This window comes from Brienomyrus brachyistius, chromosome 16, assembly GCF_023856365.1.
Source record: "Brienomyrus brachyistius isolate T26 chromosome 16, BBRACH_0.4, whole genome shotgun sequence".
Classification (NCBI taxonomy): Eukaryota; Metazoa; Chordata; class Actinopteri; order Osteoglossiformes; family Mormyridae; genus Brienomyrus; species Brienomyrus brachyistius.
Window position 1 is genome coordinate 15,810,333 of NC_064548.1, and position 16,485 is coordinate 15,826,817.

Here is a 16,485-nt window from a genome sequence, read left to right on the forward strand (position 1 = left end):
TTTCTTGGTGTTGATATGATATATGATAACACCTCTTACTTTTTAGCTTGTGGGGAAATTTTTCAGGTCTACACAATATAAGCCTCTATTTTATAAACATCTGTGAATGCAATATAGAAAAAAAGAAAAAAATGGTGACTTATGATTAAGGTTAGGGCTGGGTAGGGGTCACACATGTCGTACTTGTGGTTAGGGTTATGCCCAGAGAAATGAATGGAGAGTTGCCACAATAATACGAATTAGGACTTGTGTGTGTATTTAGGTGTGTGTGAGCGTGTGCATTTCTTCGTATGGTGTGGACGCGTGTTTGGTGTGTGTGTGTGTGTGTGTGTTGGGGGGGGGGGGGGGGACAGGACCACAATGCGAAGCCTTATAAGGCCACCAGCTGCTGGGGGACAGCAGACTTTATCTCCAGTGGCTCTTTGGAAGTTCTGTATTTATAGCTCTTGTGGATAAAAAGTCTGGTTCTGTCCAGACAGGCCCCTATTAGCCCATCCATTGGTGGAGTGATCTGATAAAGCACAGCTTAGAGTGAGCACTCTCGCACCGCAGTTCACTCCGGACACGCTGCTCCCGAGGACACCGCGCACGGTAAGCTTCCCCCCACCCCCACCGCTGTTTGCATCTCCTTTCCCCATCTCCCCCCAACTAAACATATGTCTGCTAGTATTGCAATTTACATCTTGGGAAATTCACTAACTTTAAGTTCACTAACTTTCATATTCCTGGACCCCCCCGTGACCCTAAATAGGTTAAGCAGTTACAGGAAATGGATGGATGGAACTTTCATATTGTTTTCATAAATTGTAATTTATTTTATGTCTGTTACCTACGATGGGTTGGTGCCCCATCCTGGGTTATTCCCTGTCTTGTTCCCTGAGCGTTCAGAATACACTCCGCACTCCCCGTGACCCTTCGTAAAACAAACTGGTATTGAAAATGGATGGATGGATTGATTCATGGTTATTATTTGTAAAATTTAAATTCACACTGTATTATATAGTATTGTATTATATTATATTATATTATATTATAGTTCACACAATACATATTTTGACATACATAACCATAACTAACAAAAAAAATTGTAAAATTAAAGGACAGTGATTATTTTGCATGAAATTACCAGTTACTGATGATACATTACCCGTAACCATCCCGTGTGCTTTTATCATCCTCGGCTATATGGCTTTACTCGATTTGACTATGCTAGAAACCTTCCGTAGCCAACGGAACCACAATTACTTTTATCAAAGCTGCTGACTGTATAATTGTCATTCGTTTTGCGCTACCTAATTCCATGAGTATATGATAAGTGCACAGGGTGAATTAAATAATGGAATTGCACTAAATTAGCTTTCGGGCTAATAGCTCATCATTTTGCTGCTTAAACTGTCTTATAAATATTCCAACATGTACATTTCCAAGCGCCTACACAGACAATGCAAATAAATATTACTTGACTCGGGTACTTGACTTAAATTTATCAGCATCCGATCACTTATATATAATGTGTAAGTTTGAGGTATAAACCATTAATGTAATTTTTAAATCATTAAATTACAGCTGACTAGTTATTTCTACAATATAATCAGATAAAAGTTAATTTCAGTGATTTTTATTTGTCTGCTTATCCTTATTTCAAGAGGAAAGGCTGTTTAGGCTCCTCCCACATACACAGGATTCCCTGCTGTGTCGTATGGGTGGAAAACAGAGTCAAATCGAGCCAAGATGTTAGCTGAGCCCCAGCAGTAGAACACAATGGGAACCGTGATGCTGCAGGTGGTGGGAACAATGCGCTGTCGGTTTTGTTGTCCTATCTGCTGTGTCTGCAATCTGTCGTTGGAGGTTCCTGGGTGGAACTTACATTGCCTTTAATTAGCTTTGTGCTGCATGCCGGCTTGCAGGCCAAGCACATAGCATCTGCCATGGTGTTGAGGGATGGTTGCCGATTGTGGGGGGCAGGTGGCACCCCTGGGACGATGATGAAGTTTAGGAACGGCCGGTAGTACCCGTGATGCTAATCAGAGGGGTGGGGGGGCAGCCCCAACTTAAGTCACAAAGCTAGGGATAGCTGTGGATAGGGGTAGCCAATGACCAGCTGGAGACAGAAGACTCTGGCCCGCCCACCTCTTGACCACGCCCACTCTCTCCTCCTCTCTCCTCCTTGACGTTTCCTAGAGTACAGCTGTCCGTCATCATTCCTTGGAGCACTGTATAGGTGTGGCTATAGAAACCACTGGTGACATTTTCATGCTTTTCTATTAATGCAATAAACTCATCTGAAAACACTCAAAGAGTTACGGACCGCGAAGCAGAAGCTGCGTCACAAAGCTCAGCTCTGGCCATGGTCTCCTGGCAGATGCAATGAAGCACGTTTTTCTTGGAAAGGATTTCTAGCTATGGAAGGCATTTCTTGTATAATTCAGACACTCCTCACTTCCCAATAACCCAGAAAGTTCTCTTCCTTTCCTTTCTATACATTATTAATTGAATTAATTAATTTCATTGCTATTTTAGAAAAAAATAAATTCATTCAGGGTTTGGGTAGATAAGTCACAGATATTTTGTCGGTTGTCTTGACAGAATTTAATTTAGTAACATAATGAAATGTAAGATGTAAGTATTCTAACTTGCTTTAAATCTCCTTGTTCTCCGTAAGTGGGTGTGTCATCATTTCAAGGCTGCCACTGAGGCATAATTAACTTAATGCTTTTTTTATTATTTAAACAATTTTATTTGGGTTTTTAGAGGAACGCATTACGTGAACCTTGGGCTGCGAGGAGGAGGGGGGCAAAGTGCCATTTAACTTTACTGGGTCCCCCGGGGAAGGTGGGCTGAGAAGAACAATCTTCTCAATAAAAATACTTCGGATAACAGCTTCTGTTACATTCATGAAGCGTAATGCTTCATGATCATCATCAGCTACAGCAGCTAACCCCTGAGTGCTTCCCATGATAAGACATCCTGTACCGTTCATCCTTCATCCAACCCTTTTGCTGTGAGCTGGGGCTCGGGGGGGTCGATGTTTTTTCTTTCTAGAATTCCAGTCTGTAGGAATATCAGATTGAGGAATGCATTACCTTAAAACAGCAAACTTTTCCTTTTCAACATTATTTTTAAGATATCACTTATACAAACACAGGCAGCATCCGGAAATCCCTATGAGAACATGACCGGTGTCATCATCATCTACGTCCGTCTGGTGTGTTGCACAGAAACCGGGGGGGGGTCTAGGCAGCCTGATGCCATATCTGAGGCCTGAATTGTGGTTAAATTCTCTAGTGGCCCATCTCACGACCATGCACATGCTCGGGATGGATACCCACCAAGAATGAACTGGCCGATGTGGGCGGGGGGGGAGGGGGGGGGAGAGTGAATAAAAGAATAAAACGAAAGATAAAAGTCAGCTGTTTGGTTTCATTTTCGGGGGGAAAAATTACTGACGTAACAAAGTGATAAATAAGTCACAGGAAACATGAAGTGGGTATGTTGCCAGTCAGAGAGAGAGAGGGAGAGAGAGGGGGAGAGAGAGGGGGAGAGAGGGGGAGGTTTCTCGGATTTTACCTCCTTATATGGTCAAACCACGGAGGGAATTCTGAGTGCGAAACAGCCGTTGTAGTGCTCATTGAGAGACAGAGCATCCCAGGAGCCGCTAGCCCAGAGAGGGGCCACGACAGTCGCGTGGGCTAGGGCTGCAGGATCTCACATCAGGGCAGACAGGAGGAGCGGCCAGGATCCCCCCGGGAGGGAAGCGGACACATATGTGAGTAGCGACGGCGATGGTGTGATATCACTCTGTGCCTTCGTTGCCACACACCTGAGGTTTGCTGGACGTGAACCCCTCAACGTTGTTTAATTCCGTTAGCAATCTTCCTGACGTTGATGAAGGAGAGCGGGACGAGCCAGGGAGTGAGCTGATTCGCTGTGAGATGCTGTTAGAGGTATAGGCTGGAGGGCAGACAGAAGCTCAGGGGCATTAGGCCACCTGGCGGCAGGGGCAGTAATTAAACAATGCAGACAGTCCAGCTTCTTCACAAAAGTCTCCTGTAGCTCAATATGCTAAAAAGGGTTGTTGGTTCAAATCCCAGGAAAATTGTAACACCTTTATCTACTGTAAGCCACTTTGGATAAAAGCGTCATGTAAATTCTGTGTTTGCTGTATATAAATAAGGAAAGCAAACTACCTCATCGTATCACAAACACATTGTGACCATTTCAGATTTTTTTTGTCAAATTTTTCTATTGATACTGCCAGTCTTTTATAATAAGATAATTGATGACCTCATGAACAGTAAATTTGCTGATCACTTAATTTTTTCCCTGATGTGCTTTGAGGCTATTAGAGAATGCATAAAAGTCAAGTGGACTCATAGTGATGCTTTAAAGACACATTGTCACCGCTCAGAATCGCAGGCGAAGACGTCCCTGAGTCAAAATGACGGACCGCTTCGATTGTCACTACTGTAAAGAGTCCCTGTTCGGGAAGAAGTACGTCCTACGTGAGGAGAACCCCTACTGCGTCAAGTGTTACGAGAGCCTGTACTCCAACACCTGTGAGGAATGCAAGAAGCCCATTGGCTGTGACAGCAAGGTGAGCTGTTCTTAATGCATCTACAGGCAATCTGGTGAGCCGCACATTAAATATTTGCATGCAATGCGCTGCACTGATAGCTTGTGATCGATGCACTACATCAGGACTATTCAAATCACGGTCCTCAAGGTCTGAGACCTGCTGATTTTCCAGCCATCATTTACCTGTGTGAAATTATTAGACTAACTGCATGTGAGAACTGAAAACAAGGGTTTGGAATTGAGGTCCAGATTTGAAAAGACCAGCATTATATTATTCGTTTATAATTATGATTTAACATTTAAAAATGGAGACGTAATCATTAAAACACTGAAGTATTATTAAATGTTTTCTTGCAGTTTGTCTTTTTTTCCAAGTCAACAAACAGCTTTTACTAATTCAACAATAATGCCACATTCTCCATCATTTAAATTTTTTGTTCATTCTTCTGTAAATCCCTGTCACTACACCAGGGTTTGCCAACAATGTTAATTACCTGATTTACCCTCTCTGGCCTGTTCCCTGGAATTATCAAAATCCGCGATATCTGGACTATGAGGCTCTTGGGAAAAATAAAGTTCAGGTAGGAAGCCAAACCCAAATTGGAGAAGTTAAAGTTGTGTGATTATTCCTGAAGCACAGCCTAGTCAGTGGAATGCAGGCCGTCGGTTGGGTGCGATCTGGAAGATCCAGTCAGCTACTGGGCATCTTTGCAAAACTTTTGGACAAGCTGATCAGCTTCGGCCCCAAAGCACTAATCAGCTACAAATCGCTATCAGTCGCTGCTTCAGTGGATAAAAAATGTACATAATGTCACAGTAACACTTTACTTTGGGGTACACAGATAATGTAGTATTATGCTATTACTTATGTATTAACCTTAAACTAAGTTTTATTAACATACTTATCTCATGTTAATTCATCATTAATGAATCATGATAAACTTTTTTTCTCCAGCAGTTACTATTTTTGTTACTATATCTGTCAACTTTGTGAACTGCTGAAGGAACTACTAAGCAACTACCAAAGGAATAAGTAATGAATAACATGTGTGAAATAGTTATATGTTCGTTCAACGTTAATTAATCATAATGCATCTTTTGTCTCAAGTAGCTACTATATTTGTCCATGATATGTACTTTAGTGGTAATTGAGTTTGTACTAAGTATCTGTGCTCCTTCAAGTAAAGTGCTACCAGTGCCACAGTTCGAGTGATTTCATTTATAAGTCACAAAACCAGCAGGTGGTAACTTTAGCACTCACTAAACCCTCTTTGCGTTAAACCTGAAACCATATCTTAGTGGGTAATATTTTAAACAGCTCCAGGCTTTGGGCTTTGAATTCTCCACCAGCTCCATGTGTGTAGAATTCATCCATCCATCCATTTTCCAAACCACTTTTCCTACTGGGTCGCAGGGGGTCCGGAGCTTATCCCAGAAGCAATGGGCACGAGGCAGGGAACAACCCAGGATGGGGGGCCAGCCCATCGCAGGGCACACTCACACACCAGTCACTCACACATGCACTCCTATGGGCAATTTAGTAACTCCAAATAGCCTCAGCATGTCTTTGGACTGTGGGGGGAAACCGGAGTACCTGGAGGAAACCCCACGACGACATAGGGAGAACATGCAAACTCCACACACAGGGGGGCGGAGACTCGAACCCAGGTCCCAGAAGCGTGAGGCAACAGTGCTAACCACTGCACCACCATGCCGCCCCCCGTGTGTAGAATTCACATGTTCTATTTCTGTGTGAATTTCCTCCAGGTGCTCTGGTTTCCTCCGACAGCCCCAAAGCACGTGGGCAATTAAGTTAGTGACTCGAAGTTGCCCATAGAGAGCATACCTGTGTCCTGCAATAAACTAACATTGCATCCAGGGAGCCCCCTGCCGTGGATCCTGGGCTTCCTTGGACAGGCGGCAGACGAACCACATTGTGTATAAAAAGGATGTTTGATGTTAGAAATGAAAGATGGGAAAAAGTATCGATGACCAGCAGAAGTAGGATTTTGTCTGTAATTATGTATGTAGCGGACTTTAGAAATGATGCTGACAGATTTATCAGACCTAAAAAGTGTTGGACCTTCAGGTCAGCAGGCGAACAGCATCTTCAAAATCATTCCCTGTTAACTGCTAGGATCATATTACGACAATACTGTCACTGTAGCTGCATTATGAGGTCATCAGATCTTGTGAAGGTGCTCGTATCTCTTTGCGATGATAATCCAGTAACCATGGAACTGGCGCATATCAGCACCCCGTGATCTTGTCCTTCACGCCGAGACCCTCACATATGACTCCTGTCCTCGTCGACTTAAAAGGCTCTGAAGCCTGATGTTGCCTCTTGGGGTCAGAACATTTCCATGAGTATCAAGTGAAAGATGACATTTCTGTGACTCTTTCAGCTCAGATAACTACAAAGTAATTGGAGGGTAGGGTGAGGTGGCTTAGGATGCTATGCCTGAAATCAGAAGGTCATTGGTTCAAGTCCCCTGGTTTGAGTGAGTTCACTGTTGAGCCATTGAGCAAGGCCCTTAATCTACAATGACTGTCTGACTCTGCTTTCAGAGTTATATGTTGATTTGGATTAAAGGGTCTGCTAAATAAAATAAATGCAAAGTGGAATTAGTTTGGCCCACACAGTCATATATACATTCTTCCCTACTTTGTACTTTTATAATCTGTACTGAGTCATACTAGGTCACTCATCGGTTTTTGTATCAGTGAGCTGGCAGCCGGACCCCCGCTAACAGAGCATGTGATCCTTTCCCCCAGGATCTGTCATACAAGGACCGCCACTGGCACGAGACCTGCTTCCACTGCTTCCACTGCAAACGATCCCTGGCGGACAAGCCCTTCTCCACCAAGGACGAGCAGCTGCTGTGCACGGAGTGTTACTCCAATGAGTACTCCTCCAAGTGTCACGAGTGCAAGAAGACCATCATGCCCGGTCAGTGAGCTCTGCCAGGGGAACGTGGAGTCACACTAAGGCCAGGGGATGTGGGGTCAAAATGAGGGTGGAGGACGAGGGGTCTCACTGAGGCTAGGGGACGAGGGGTCACACTGAGGCCAGGGGATGGGGGGTCTCACTGAAGCTAGGGGACATGGGGTCACACTAAAGCCAGGGGACGAGGGGTCTCACTGAGGCTAGGGGACATGGGGTCACACTAAACCAGGGGACGAGGGGTCTCACTGAGGCTAGGGGACATGGGGTCACACTAAACCAGGGGACGAGGGGTCTCACTGAGGCTAGGGGACATGGGGTCACACTAAACCAGGGGACGAGGGGTCTCACTGAGGCTAGGGGACATGGGGTCACACTAAACCAGGGGACGAGGGGTCTCACTGAGGCTAGGGGACATGGGGTCACACTAAACCAGGGGACGAGGGGTCTCACTGAGGCTAGGGGACATGGGGTCACACTAAACCAGGGGACGAGGGGTCTCACTGAGGCTAGGGGACATGGGGTCACACTAAACCAGGGGACGAGGGGTCTCACTGAGGCTAGGGGACATGGGCTCACACTAAACCAGGGGACGAGGGGTCTCACTGAGGCTAGGGGACATGGGGTCACACTAATGCCAGGGGACGAGAGATCACACTAAAGTCAGAGGATGTGGGGGTCAAACTGAGGACAGGGGACATTGGGCTGCACTGAGGAGAGGGGACACAGGGTCACACTGAGGCCAGGGGACGTGGGGACTCATTGAGGCCAGGGGTAGCCGGAGCTCATCTTCCTCGTCTTACTCCAAGGCCAAATCATCCCAAAATGACCTCGATAAACAACATAAATGTGATTATGGCTTTATTACAGGCCAAATAATTTAAAGCACCAAAGGTTTGGAGCAGCATGATTTGAGTTGATTTGATGAGTAGATTTAATAAACAACTTAAGGACACAATGAGTTTCAGCAAGTAATGTTTTAAAACAAATATGCAGCAAGATTTAGTCTGTGGTATTATTGCAGATGCCAAAACATAATCTCACTATACTGACCTACAAAGGCAGAACACAGTGACTATGCTGACATGGAAACTAAGGAAATGGGCTTCATAGCTTTTTCACAGTCCACCTTCACATGTTGTAGGAAGGCAAAGTATTAACTTGAAAACTGAGTATAACTGAACAGTGACATTTTGTCACAAAGAAACAAAACGAAGTCTAAGAGTCTAAGAGATCTGATTTCAGTCATAGCTCAGTTTTGATAAAATTTGTAATTATGGTATTTTGCCTTCGTATGGCAGTAAACTTGCATGCATCTAGGGCAATGAAACACCTGTGTATGTAGGCTTCATTCACGGTCTGTATGCCCCCCCCCCCCCCCATCCCTTTCCAACTGCCCCACGTCGATCTTCCCACCACAAGGCTCCAGGAAAATGGAGTACAAAGGCAACAGCTGGCATGAGACCTGCTTCAGCTGCCAACGCTGCCAGCAGCCCATTGGCACCAAGAGTTTCATCCCGAAGGAGAGCCACAACTACTGCGTGCCCTGCTATGAGAAGCAGTTTGCCATGCAGTGTGTGCAGTGCAAGAAGGTGGGCTCCCAGTGGAGGGGACCAGGGATGCATGTTAACAAGGCGGCCATTATAGCTTAGCTAGCATGTTTACCTAACATGATCTGAGATCAAATCCATCGCCCTATTGACTCTTTGTTGGGGAGTGTTTGCTGGGGAGAGTTTAGGAATTGCAGCCATTAAAAAGCATTTTTGGTGGAAACTCCTCTGCTGGATACTGAAAGGTCTGAGAGACCCTGTACTCCTGGCCCTGCAGCCCATCACCACCGGCGGGGTGACCTACCATGACCAGCCCTGGCATAAGGACTGCTTCCTGTGCACGGGCTGCAAGCAGCAACTATCCGGTCAGCGCTTCACCTCTCGGGACAACTTCGCCTACTGCCTCAGCTGCTTCTGCAACCTGTATGCCAAGAAGTGTGCATCCTGCACCACCCCTATCAGCGGTATGGGACACCCTGCACCCTTAGACCCAACCATTTACAACCTAGAGAGGACTTCTCATTACTTTGTCTTAACAACCTCTCTAGCTACTGAAAGGGTACTAAGCAATGTAAGTTACCCAAATACAGTGTCTTATATACTACATGTCTTGTAATCATATTCTAATGAAGCATTTTTGCGAAAGAACTCATTACACTCTGAGTACAGGAGATCCACCTTAACTCTTTAGGTTCTTTTACAGTGTCTGATCACTTCATAATCTCTACAATTTTCCATCCATGTTTAATATCTATAACCAAGAAACCATGTAACCACACTAATATGTAAAATTGTCATTCGCAGAGTACTCTGCTCTAAGGTGTAATCTGTCTTACTGTCCGTTACATGCATCCTGTACCGAATAACAGGAGACACTGAACTACAGACACTTTAAACTTTTAAGAATCTTATACATTCTGGCTAATTGAAGTGATCTCATGGAGATCAGGGGTGCATTAGCTGGTTCTCCTTGATCCGGGGGCCACCTGTGTCATGGTCCATCTCTGTGGAAACTGGCTAACATTCACTAGGCCAGATGGGGCCACGTGCCCCATCTCCTCGCTGGGCTGCTGATCACCGGCCTTGCGTCCCAACTCAATGGCCCCCTTTGTCTGCGTCCCCCTTCCAGGGCTGGGAGGGAGTAAGTACATCTCCTTTGAGGAGCGCCAGTGGCACAACGACTGCTTCAACTGCAAGAAGTGCTCCATCTCCCTGGTCGGTCGGGGCTTCCTGACCGAGAGAGACGACATTCTGTGTCCCGAGTGTGGAAAAGACATCTGAAAGGCAACGAGGACAGAGAAGAAACTGCCGATTGTGGCCGGCGTTAATCAGCGCCTGCGTGCTAGACCTGAGCAATCCCACCCTATCTTCGCTGTCCAATGAGAAACATGTATCTCCGAAAATCCATTAATTCAGGAGTGTGAAAAAATGCATTTTCTCAGAAAATACTTCACAAAATAAACACAATGGGACACCCTTAGCACCAAAAATAGAAACCTATCATTACACAGTAAACGGTTTGATGTTTTAAAATGGACTTACGTGGATTGTTTTCAGTGAGGAAAATATGTTAACAAGATACAAACTAGTTTCACTTTAAATTCACAATTAACAATGTGTCAGCTACCTATTTAGCTATCAATGTTAAGTTGTTAAAATTAGCAATATAAGGTATTCCATACAAACAACTATCGTGAATACAAATGTATTAAATAAGATTACTTCATACAAACATCTTTTCATTGGTCAATTAGATGGCAAACATCAGTAGACAGAGGAGAATGGGTGTGGCACATCTATAGTAAAAGTTACATTATACAAAAACTGAACATACATAGTCTTCGTCGGGCAGCAGCGTTAAGCTGCCCTCACAGCCATCCCCTGCAGGTTATCCATAGTAAACGAAATCACCATCAGTCAATCCTCGCTCATTTCAGAATAACCTGTGAATATTCTGGCTTTCTGCATGCACCGATTTGACTTTCTTGGAATAAGTTTGGAGTTATAATCTTGACATATAGATGAACTAACAATTCAGTCTCAAATTTTTTAATATTAAAATGTTTATCTGATTAATTTTTTTTTGTTTTGAATTTTCTCTATTATCGGTCCTGTTTGCCTTTTACAGTTAGAGACGGCACAACCTTGACTATTGTCCAAGCCAAATCTCAATAATGCTCTATTATACAAAAGAAACTAACCCATTCTGTGGCTAAAAGAATAGCAGCTATACAGAAGTGCCTTTGATTTCTATATTTTATCGTAATATATATAGCAATTACTTTGTGTGCAAATGTAATAAAGTAGGTTGAAAATGCATGTAGTGTATTTTTTCATTTTCTTTTTAGCAAGTCAAATGCGTACAAGAATGTGACCTCCGTCTTGTGACTCTATCACCAGTCTCTTCTTTAATCACCGGGAGGGATTAATGAAAGTGCTTTGGCATGCCATGAGCATCCTCTATCATCCTCCCCTGAAGAGTAATTAGGTTAGTAAAAGCTCCAGGGCACATGGTGTGGAGCTAGTGTAGCTCATTACATTGTAAATCCAGATAAAAGGTGATGTAGATGCACTTGAGGAACACAGAGTATGATTCTAGCCAATCAGAAACTTCCATCCGCTGCATCCATAACAATTATCCAATGAAGGGTCCCAGTGAGCCTGGATTTTGTAAAAGTGTCAATACCATGATGTCATCCTAGGGTGGGTATTTTGGTATGGTAGGTGGGCCAGGGCCAGATCCTGGCTTAGGCAAACTAAGCATTTTCACAAAGTGAAATGATCATCATTTTTTTGATAGGGGGGCGTCCCACGTGAAACATAGCCTGGAAAGATAGAGACAGCCTATGAATGGGCACCGGAGTTTGCATTGTATCAGAGGTCTTGGGGGGGTTTCCCTGGGGGGGTGGGGGTATTTCCTTGGATGATTCCATTAAATCAGTAACAATTGGTTAAAATTGGTCAGTCTCTGTTGGGTGTGTAGACAATCTGTTTGGGTGGGAATGGTGTGTGGCATGCAGTCACACCCCTGTCAGCACCATAGAGGACATGCCATTCCTGCTCAGGACACACACACACACAGACACACAAACAAACACACACACACACACACAGACCCGCAATCATATCTTTGTGGGGGCCATTCATTCAAAAAATTAGTCTTTTGGCACTTGCAGTTGTTTGACTGCAGTCACAGATTTTTATAAAATAGAATTTTCCCTTGTGGAGACCGAAAATGGCCCCCACAACATCAAAATAACAGGTGTTTATCACATTGTGGGGACATTTGGTCCCACAATGTAAGGCATACCTGGACCCCCCCCCCCCCCACTCCCCACAGACACGCTCACACTATGTGCAATTTAGAGACACCAATTCAAATGACAACACTGCAGATGTGAAGCTACGGCACCCATCAGTGAATTCCCGCAGTCAGTGATACTCATACGCTACAGCTAAAGAAAAGGAAAAAAAAGAGTCTGTAGCTCCCAGTAACTCCCATACCAAACATTAATGACACAGTGCAGTGAAAGTACCTAAATATAGTCTCCATGATGCTCCATGGCTTAGCTAATGCTTTTGTGGCGTTACTGAGGGAGGAAGTAGCGAGGGAATACGGAAATGGACAAGCCGACTACGCCACTCTGGGAATTTCACCCAGAGAATTAGAATACCAGAGTTCAAAACCCACTCCAATATAAAAGGACACAGATTCGTGATCACCATAGGGGAGACGCGAAGACCATAAACACTCCCTTTATTAGGCTGCTGGCAACACTCCAAATAAAAACAAAAAGAAACCAAACAGCAGATTACTAAAACCAAAATCACAGCACAAATACAGATCAAATCATATTAAAACACTCCAATCACACGACAAAAGAAAACCCAAACCAGGCAGCTGTTATCGGGAGGAGAATGGGAGGCATACAGTCAGACAACACTCTAAGGGGTCCCGCAGTACATGACGCACGTACATCCACCCAAGGGGTGGGCTAAAAGAATGCAACGCGACCACGCAGCGCGGTTTCGCCCGACACGGATCCTCACCGCCCAGCACCAAACCTTCCCAACGACACCCCCCAATTTACATCCGCACAATAAAACACATTAATACCTAAAACCAATTAAAACATGAAACAAAACATAAAACATCCAGGCAAAACAGCAGCACTTGTAGTGACTTAGTATCCCGTTGATGGTCTGGCTCACGTCGGTCCGGGACACTCCAAGTCGCGATCCACTACAAATACAAACACAGTATTAGGTATGCCCCTACTACCCAAACGTTGGTAAAAGGAGACGAGACATACCTGGCAGATTACACGCGGTAAAAGTTGGAAAGCCTTAAAAGCGGAAGCAACCGCAAGCTGCTAGATTTACTAAGCCCTTGCAACTGTAAGAAAGATACCAAAAGCACATTACAACCACCCATACAGCAAACAAACGACCCCGTCCACTGATGCCCTACCTGCAGCGTTGGATATAGCCACAACTTCCGGAAAAGGAGATACTAGCGCACGGAGAGTCACGTCACGCTTGCAAATCAGTCACACACGCAACCACAACCGGGTCCTATATACGCGTGCTGATTGCTTAATTGTTGCAGCCAGGTTAATGAAATTACCATGCCCCAACCAGATCGCACCCTCCAGCTCCACCTCATTACACTTTCATTCAAAGTCATTTACAGTCTTGTCCCTTCAGATATTTATTGGATATTTTTACTGCCTGATTCACAATTCCTCCATTCTTTTACTCATTCAGTCCAGTTGTTAATGACCAGACTTCTGCTGCTAGCGCTGCTGGCATCGATGTTTCCTGACATTTTGGAGTGTGTCACAGAGTGCCTGCTGCTATTATTTTGCAAGAAATTCCTAGTTTATGGAAATTCGATGGAATAGTTTAGAAGCTTAGAGAAGAATAAATGCCGCTGAGGAAAGTATTCAGGGGGTTATGTGCTAGTAATGGAATATGGGCTGTTGTGTCCCAAAAGATGCCTTGCGAACCAATCTTTGTCCTAGAAGACATTCCCCAGCTTTTGGTGTTTAGGATTTTATATGAAGACCATATTTGACATGTCATTGTCCCACATTGTGTCTTCACTTACCAGATCCCACACATTTTTCACGTATCCTATCCTATCATTTCGTGGTCAAGGACAAGTGTTTGGTACTCAAAACACTGGAACAGATGCTGCAGTTCATGTCACACCTGTGCTGTCATATTCTTTAATTCCCAGGATGAAAGGAGTTTTATTGTGGCATTAATATAAACCAGAAGTGTGAGTTCCCAATTCAGTATATACCAAGCAGAGAGCTCTGCTAAGACTTAATTTGCTGTTATCTTGCGGTTTTTGTCTGCCAGAAGTCTGTCTGCATGTTTGCTGTTTTCTTCTGTTTCCTGGTTGTACTGTTTTGCGTAGAGGTTGCTGTGTCCTGCATCAGTTCTGTCTGCAGTCTAAAGCCCATCAGCTGCTGGTTTCACATAAAGTTCTGTTCAATGAGACCATCAGCAGAAAACAGGACAGAGTGGGTGAGACAATCTGAGAAAGACTTGGTTTCTGTCAGCCGCTGAAACTGATAAAGCAAGCTTTATCAAAATGCTTAAAGAGAACGCAACAGAACACAAGTATTCTTTCTTGGCTGGAGTCAAATCATAGTTTGTGAATTTTGATATATTCAAATTATAAACCTATTTGAATTTATGGCAATGAATAAACACAGAACTAGCTTGTAGATGGATGGATGGAGTGTCACAGTAATGCATCCAACCAAAACCGTAAGCAAGTCTTCAGAGCATCTGGGGATCCCCGAGAATGAGCCACAGTCTCACTCCAGTGAGATTTTCCTTGGTATGGTGTCACCTTCACTCTCACAACCAAAAGAGAGCGAGCTTTCGTCTATTCATTTGTGTCCATTTGTTTGACATTTCGTGTCAATATATGTGTATAGTCACCTTTCTCATTTTATTATAGTATCTGAAGTCTGCAAATTGATCTTGCAATGCACAATATCTTTTGAACAGAAAACAGATAAAAAAATAGCCAAGCAGAGTTAATTTGCTAATTAGAGTGTCGATGTCCTTTAGGGAATGAACTGAAGAGGAATTATTAAGCTGTCATGGTGGGTAAACTTGAGCAGAATAATACAAATATCTCCACTGAACCGACCTAACTGAAGGCCATATGAACAAAAACATATAATTCTGCTGCTTTGACGATACCTTTACTTAAGCTGCAATCTGAAGAATGTTCAGTGTTTAAAGAAACTTTGCACAATGACAAACAAAACAGCCAACACTGTAAACATTAATGATATATTGCACAAACATTGCAAAATTACACAAATCCGTGCATTTTCCATTACACATTCTCTATAATGTCTCTGTCCTAGTGGCTGGATGTAATTTTATCAATGATGTAATGTAGAGGTTAACAAACATCAGCTCTCTGCTAGATAATTAAACCCTTCTATCATTTTCGGTCTGTCAGTCATGGAGGTTATATTTAATCTGGCAAAACTAATCTTCCTATACTCTGGGCATTACCTAGCTTATTCCTATTACAAGCAGCTGCTTTTGTTATCTCCATAGTTGTCAAGTGAAAGGCATCTTTAAATAGCAACATGAGGACAGATAAAACTGCTGTTTTAATGCCATTCCAAGAACTGCTACAAATACTTCTCTGCCTCATTACATCCTTCATGGAAGTGAGGTTATTCACCTCAACTGGCAGCACTGGATTTTAACAGAAAAACATCCATGTTGAATCCTTAGTTTTCTCCATGTAAGGTATATGAGCAGTGAATAGATTTTTATCTTTGTGTACATAATGGTATACATAATGCTACCAAACTCTTCTTTGTGCAATAAAATTAGAGAAAATAAACTTAAGTGCACTTCAATTACAGAATGAAACTTGAGACAGAAGGAGAATTTGCTTCATTGACTTGTCAGGCTTCTTGAAAAGCTCATGGTTGAGATTCTCTTCAAGCTTGTGTACATAAAAGGCAATTTCCAAGCCCTTGTGTCATAGTGCATCTGCTACGTAGCCAGACCACGCTTCAAATCCGGTCAAATTATGGTCCGGCAAACTACAACCACTCTGAACTTCCAACCTGTCAAATTTGGAAGCCCTTTGGTGACGGTAATTAAGGAAACTGCTGCCTGGTGCCGAAAGGAGAATGTGGTAGGTGTTGTGAAAGTAATAATGACAGAAAGCATCATCGATGGAAGGCAGCACTGGGAAAAGCACACATTTCAAAGCACGGCCATTATCCTGGGCGTGAAAATGAGGGAGTCAGCACCATGCATTGTGCACGGCTTTGTTGTGATCATACCGTGTCAAAGATGACAAATATTTATTGGAATTTTGCCAGGTTCCTCTGCATGCAATGAGCACATGGTGGATACTGT

At 43.7% G+C, this 16,485-nt stretch overlaps 1 protein-coding gene and 1 long non-coding RNA gene across 4 annotated transcripts; one reads left to right on the forward strand and one right to left on the reverse strand.

Moving 5' to 3' along the window:
• Positions 1 to 453: 453 nt before the first annotated feature.
• On the forward strand, positions 454 to 11,388 carry LOC125710249 (four and a half LIM domains protein 2). Of its 3 annotated transcripts, none has more exons than XM_048979799.1 (6): positions 454 to 591; positions 4,409 to 4,594; positions 7,351 to 7,525; positions 8,942 to 9,111; positions 9,347 to 9,533; positions 10,199 to 11,388. In XM_048979799.1, the coding sequence occupies exons 2-6, from the start codon at positions 4,439 to 4,441 to the stop codon at positions 10,348 to 10,350; spliced, it is 840 nt and encodes a 279-aa protein (XP_048835756.1). In that variant the 5' UTR covers positions 454 to 591; positions 4,409 to 4,438; the 3' UTR covers positions 10,351 to 11,388. The 3 variants fall into 3 exon arrangements, with proteins under 3 accessions (XP_048835756.1, XP_048835757.1, XP_048835758.1); XM_048979800.1 differs by lacking the exon at positions 454 to 591 and adding an exon at positions 3,535 to 3,766; XM_048979801.1 differs by lacking the exon at positions 454 to 591 and adding an exon at positions 3,783 to 3,944.
• A 1,400-nt stretch (positions 11,389 to 12,788) lies between these two features.
• Positions 12,789 to 13,736, reverse strand: LOC125710253 (uncharacterized). The gene is made up of 2 exons (XR_007382944.1): positions 13,541 to 13,736; positions 12,789 to 13,465 (listed from the first exon to the last, which is right to left on the reverse strand). It is a non-coding gene; the product is annotated as an uncharacterized LOC125710253 (long non-coding RNA).
• Between the last annotated feature and the right edge of the window lie 2,749 nt (positions 13,737 to 16,485).